This window comes from Grampus griseus (genome assembly GCF_964374135.1).
Source record: "Grampus griseus genome assembly, chromosome: 5".
Classification (NCBI taxonomy): Eukaryota; Metazoa; Chordata; class Mammalia; order Artiodactyla; family Delphinidae; genus Grampus; species Grampus griseus.
In genome coordinates this window covers 50000471-50006680 of record NC_138998.1, presented here as the reverse complement: position 1 = coordinate 50006680, position 6210 = coordinate 50000471, and the positions used below count along the sequence as shown (strand labels likewise).

The following is a 6210-nucleotide window of genomic DNA, read 5'->3' as shown; positions in this document are numbered from 1 at the left end:
AGTCAAATAATTGATTAAAAAAAAACTTGTTAGCGACTGGTGGCTTGACTTAGTTGTAATCTTTTTTTTAAAAGTAGTTGAAACAGATTTTTGGTACACTTTCTGTCACACAGCCCTGGTAACCTATGTAGCGTGTTTTCCAGTAAGTTGCCTGTATTAAACTTCCTCATTCAGTCTCCCACTATGTGTGGAATCTTTCATGCACGTGTGCATATATTCATCCTTAGGTTTTTGTGGACTTCTGAGCATTAACAATTTAGTTGGCAGAGTTGACATAAACCGTCTGGCAAAGGCATGTGCAAACCTACTAAAATACTTCAGGAAAGCCCTCTCTCATACACAGTGAATTTAGGCCACAGGTAAGTAAGCGTGAATAGGTGCGGCCAGCGCAGCCGCTTAGTACGGGTCTGTGTTTGGGAGGAATCTCCCCGGCTCCCTCGTGGAGCAGGACTGTGGTGCTGAGGCAAGAACTGAAAAAGGTGAGGGCGGGCAGCCTCAGCTAGGGAGAGCTGTGGGGCGAGGTAGAAAGGGCCGGTCGCTGGCCGCGGTGCTGAACACGCTCCCGGGCTGCCCCCAGGGTGGCCCGCGGGAAGAGGCCCGGCGTGTTGGTGAGTGAGTTAGCGAGTAACCGCCAGTCTCGCGCCTTCGGTTGTCGATTCCTGGCTCCGGGCAGGGGACGCACAGGCCGTGTCCAGGAGTCACCTTGCGAGCGTAGGGGCAGCCTCCGACCCATTCCTCAATAGCAACCCTAGTAACAGCAACGCCGCCTATATTTATTTCTGGAGCTCCAACTCTGTCCCCAGCATTTGGCATCCATTCCCAGTGGTCATCACAACATCCTCGAAATTTAAAACAAAAAGGTTGATGCCTTGCCCAAGTGAACACAGCTACCCAAAGGCTGATCTCTCGTCCATGCCTCAGAAAATGTTTACTGTGCGCCCTCGACGTGCCAGCCTTACAGCCTCTGCCGCTCCCCGTTTGACAGCTACCCCCCACGCCCTGCCACGCTAACACGCTCCTTAGCCCTTCCTCTTCCCCCGAGGTTTGCAGCAGGCAAAAGTAATCTCCTACACAGCATATCCCCTACCACCGCCGAGTTGGGGAACAGTACAAAGGGCTGGAAATCCGAACACAATTTATTCACACATCTTGCCCCTTCGCTCTCAGTAGTCCACCGGGTGGGATAGCCAAGTCTAGCTCTTGAGCCCCCAACTCGCTGTGTGACCTTGGACAAGTGGCCACACCTCTCTGAACCTGCTTCTCCTCGCTAACACGGCGATAGGTTCTAGGACTGAGTGAGGCTCTTCCCAGGTGCGCACTGGTCTCCTTTCAGGTCGGAACACTCCCTACCTCCCTTTTCCAAGCCCGGTTGTGCACGCTTACTTCTCCCCACCAGGTCCGTAGCCAACTCTATCCCTTGTTGAGGAAGAACTCACGTCCCGGGAACTGAAGGTGTTCTCCCCACCGTGCCCGGCCCCAACCCCGGGTGTAATCTGCCCTTCTGGGCCACCCTAGCCAGGCAGCACCCAAGGCTAGGGAGAGGCCCCTCGCGCTCCAGCTTCGCAGTGCCGGGTCTCCTCTGTGCCCACGCGCCGGGACGCTTTGGGAAGTGCGAGATGCATCTGGAGACAGAATGCAAAGGCGAGGCAGGGCTGGCGGAGCTTCCTCGGTGACTGGTACTTGTGTGGAGGCCGGCCAAAGGCTGGGTTGGGAGAGAAGGACTTTGGGGGAGAGGACGGGGAAAAGGGGAGGTGCCAGAAAGAGCGGTGGGTCACTCGGTCCCTCTCTCCACCAGTGTGTGTGTGTGTGTGTGTGTGTGCGTGCGTGCGTGTGTGTGTGTGTGTGTGTGTGTGTGTGTGTGTCTTCCCGCCTCCCTCTCTTCCCCTCCTCCCCGCCCCAGACTCTCAGTCTCACCTTTTCCCTCAGCTGCTGCCTCTCCCCTCTCTTTCCTCTCCAAGCATCCTCCCTGAGAGCCTGCACCCGTTCCTCCCTCGCACTCTCTTGCTCCTGTTCCTCCCTCGCACTCTCTTGCGCCTAAGGAGACCTTTTCCGGGACCAGCGCCCGATCCAGCCTCTCAGTGCAGCCGCATCCCAAAGCCAGTTTAAGCAGGGCCGGCAGCATGTGGAACGCGACGCCGAGCGAGGAGCCGGGGCCCAACCTCACGCTGCCGGACCTGGGCTGGGACGCTGCGCCTGACAACGACTCGCTGGTCGACGAGCTGCTGCCGCTCTTCCCCGCGCCGCTGCTGGCGGGCGTCACAGCCACCTGCGTGGCGCTCTTCGTGGTGGGCATCGCGGGCAACCTGCTCACCATGCTGGTGGTGTCGCGCTTCCGCGAGCTGCGTACCACCACCAACCTCTACCTGTCCAGCATGGCCTTCTCCGACCTACTCATCTTCCTCTGCATGCCCCTCGACCTCGTCCGCCTCTGGCATTACCGGCCCTGGAACTTGGGTGACCTGCTCTGCAAACTCTTCCAGTTCGTCAGCGAGAGCTGCACCTACGCCACGGTGCTCACCATCACCGCGCTGAGCGTCGAACGCTACTTCGCCATCTGCTTCCCGCTGCGGGCCAAGGTGGTGGTCACCAAGGGCCGGGTGAAGCTGGTCATCCTGGTCATCTGGGCCGTGGCCTTCTGCAGCGCCGGGCCCATCTTCGTGCTGGTCGGGGTGGAGCATGAGAACGGCACCGACCCTCGGGACACCAACGAGTGCCGCGCCACGGAGTTCGCGGTGCGCTCGGGACTGCTCACCGTCATGGTGTGGGTGTCCAGCGTCTTCTTCTTCCTCCCTGTTTTCTGCCTCACTGTGCTCTACAGCCTCATCGGCAGGAAGCTGTGGAGGAGGAGACGCGGCGAGGCAGCGGTGGGCGCCTCGCTCAGGGACCAGAACCACAAACAAACCGTGAAGATGCTGGGTGGGTTTCGGTGCGCCTTTGAGCTCTCTCTCCCGGGCCCCCTCCTCTTCCCCTGCCCTTCCCCTTCTTCCTGAGTCTGCCTTTCTCCCCAGTTTCTCTAGGTCTCTGTTTCCCTGTAAGTTTCTCAATTATTCTCTCCTTTTTCCGTCTTGAGCTCTGTCTTTGGTCTCTAGTTTCACTGTCTTGTCTCTCTCTATTTTTGTTTGTTTTTGTTTTACATTTTCGCTCTATCTCTCTCTATATCTATGTTTCGCTCTCTCCATTCCTTTCTCCTTCCCTCCTCCCACCCCTTGACTATCTCTTTGTTCTCTTTCTATCTCTTTGTGTCTCTTTCTCCTGGTCTCACCTTTCTCTCTTTCATGGAAAAATGTCCCGCCTTTGTATTTCTCTAAAATGTGTTTTATTTTGGCCCAGAAACTTTGCTTCAGAATGAGATCTTTCATTAAAGAGTATATTGTGGTGTTAAAATGTGTTAAAGGTGATGTTAAGCTTCCTGCCTCAATTTGTAGATATCTAAGTTGCATTAAGAAAAGCTGGTGTTAAGGGTGAAAAAGAGCAGGCATTGATTCTAGGAAGTATTCATTGGTAAATGTAACCAAAGATGTGATCATCGTGGATAATTCTATCAGAGAAGATTCATTTTTCTTTCAACATTGTGATTTGCTTTCTGACTTGCATTTTTTTCCCAGATAATTGCATCAATTCTGTTTACCCTGATGCTGTTTATACAGTTTTGTAAGGAAATCAGTGACAAGTCAGGGTCTCTGTTTTCATGTTTACTTTTCTCTCCAAGTAGGACAGGCTAGATAAGCTAGGATAGGCAGGCTTCCAAATTGAGAAAAGGAGAATTTGTGGGAGCTGACAGAACTTACTATCCCTCCCCAAATGGTCCTTCAGAGAACATCTGGGTGCAGTGTCACACTGGAGTACGCTGAATCGTTATTGCATAAATTCAGCTTCTTTAAGTATATGTGTTTGGTACAAGTGAAGTAATACAAACTGTGTTCACATCCAAGCAAAATATTAATTCTCCTTGCTTTTATCAAAACCAGAATCTGCACATTTTATTATCTGGACATTGTAGTCAACAGTTTGTACTTATTTGCATATATAGTACTTCTTAGAAGTTATTCTAGGATAATTTTGATTTGTAATTTTACAATTCTTGAAATCCTGTATATTAAAGTGATAGAGTTTATTCAAAGAATGTCAAGTTTTTTAAATTTTTTAGACCACTGATTCTCACAATATGACTAATAGATTGTAAACCTGCTAGTGCCCCCCAGGGGACTCTAATATTCATGTTGCTCCTGGGGCAGTCAGTTGCTACTATACAAATTAGTTTTGAGAATACGTTTAATAATTTCCTCTGATTTTATTTTTAAGCTGTTAATTATCCTCACTGGTGACTCTCTTTTGCCTTGACAGTTGGAAGGGAATCACTAAAGTGGTACAAGTCCTAAATTATTATTTTCTGTTATTTTTCCTCTGATTTCTGAATTTTAAAAACTTAATCTAAAAATGCAGAGGTTTTGAAGAAAGCAACCTTACATGGGCAAAATTAAGGCCTGGATGGATGATAATTAATGTTAGTCGGTTTTATGGCCTTTTCTACCTTACTTATGTCTATTTTAGGTGGAAAAGCTCATTCATCTTAGTGATTCTCAATCCTGACTGCATATTCAGTCTTCTGTAAAACTTTAAAAAGAAAAAAGAAAACAGGTGTCTTAGTCTCCTTCCTAGAGATTTTAATTTAGTGAGTCTGTATTATATCCAAGGAATCTGTACCCCAGGAAACTCTGATACATAACTATGGTTGAGTAAAACCACATTGTCTCATATAGGTTTGATCTAACACATATAAAATGGTGGAGTATTGTGACTAGATTGTCTAGTTACTTGAGTCAATATGTCAACTCAAGCACAAAATCACTAAAATTGTTAACTAGAAACGACTGGGAAGCTCAGCAGTAAAAATGGTTGAATTGTTGATCCGGACAGACTCAATCTTGGTTAAAATATAGGAAAGAGCAGAAAATGATATTTCTCTGAAGTCAGTGATCCTACCACACATAATCAAAACAAAACCATGTCTTCAAAATCGATTGTGATTTGCTATATTTCTTGAACTTTGCAATATTTCTTGACGTTCTCTTTCTCATTGTCCTTTCAGCTGTAGTGGTTTTTGCTTTCATCCTCTGCTGGCTGCCCTTCCATGTAGGGCGATATTTATTTTCCAAATCCTTCGAGCCTGGCTCCTTGGAGATTGCTCAGATCAGCCAATACTGCAACCTCGTCTCCTTCGTCCTCTTCTACCTCAGCGCCGCCATCAACCCCATTCTGTACAACATCATGTCCAAGAAGTACCGGGTGGCAGTGTTCAAACTTCTGGGATTTGAACCCTTCTCCCAGAGGAAGCTCTCCACTCTGAAGGATGAAAGTTCTAGGGCCTGGACAGAATCTAGTATTAATACATGACCAAGCACATTGCTCAGCAAAGTCATTGCTTATTATTCTAAACTGGAAGCCATAGCACAGCAGAACTTGGGAGGAAGTTGAAGGTTAATTTTGGAATTAGGGACACATAGGTCTGGAAACAATGGGGGGGGGAAGAAAAGACAGAATTTGTAATGTGTGAGCAGTTTGATTTGATTGCACACTCATCAGTGCTCTCATACACGATTTCTGCATATTCACTGCCTATGATTTTTGCATTCTGCTGTTGGTGCTAGCAAGGGCTCTGCAATTCAGAGAAGGGAGGTGGTGTAGAGAGGGCAATTAGGTCACTTCTTACTAGACAAATTCTAACTCTGATTTCTTTTTCATAATGATAAAATTTTTTTGATTAAAAGAATGATATTAAAATAAAAAATTTAAAACATGACGTTCAAAAACTAGCAATTTTCATAGAGCACCAGATCAGTGCTGTCCAGGAGAAATATAGTACAAGGTACTTAAGTAATTAATATAAAAATTATTAATGAGAATTTTACTTTCTTTTTTTATACAAAGTCTTTGAAATCTGGTTTGTCTCAGATTTTCAGCTCATCTTAATTTGGACATGGAGCGTTCATCAGTAATACTTGATTTATTGCGAGTTCATAAATTTTGCAGAAGAAAAAGTAGATTCATTAACCTAAGCTGTCCAAACACACTTAAAAGTTTTCTAATAAATAAAACAACTGTGAGTTCTTAACTTCAAAATTAATTGAAATTAAAAATTCACTTCTTCAAGTTGTACTAGTCGCATTTCAAGTGTTCAGTAGCCAACTGTAGCTAGTGGTTACCATACTG

At 47.1% G+C, this 6210-nt stretch overlaps 1 protein-coding gene across 1 annotated transcript; it reads left to right on the top strand.

The window, feature by feature from the left end:
- Positions 1 to 2120: 2120 nt before the first annotated feature.
- Positions 2121 to 5394, top strand: GHSR (growth hormone secretagogue receptor; the record flags this gene model as incomplete). The annotated part of the gene is made up of 2 exons (XM_082655054.1): positions 2121 to 2916; positions 5090 to 5394. 2 exons carry the CDS (start codon positions 2121 to 2123, stop codon positions 5392 to 5394), a joined length of 1101 nt encoding a protein of 366 aa, XP_082511180.1.
- Positions 5395 to 6210: the final 816 nt, after the last annotated feature.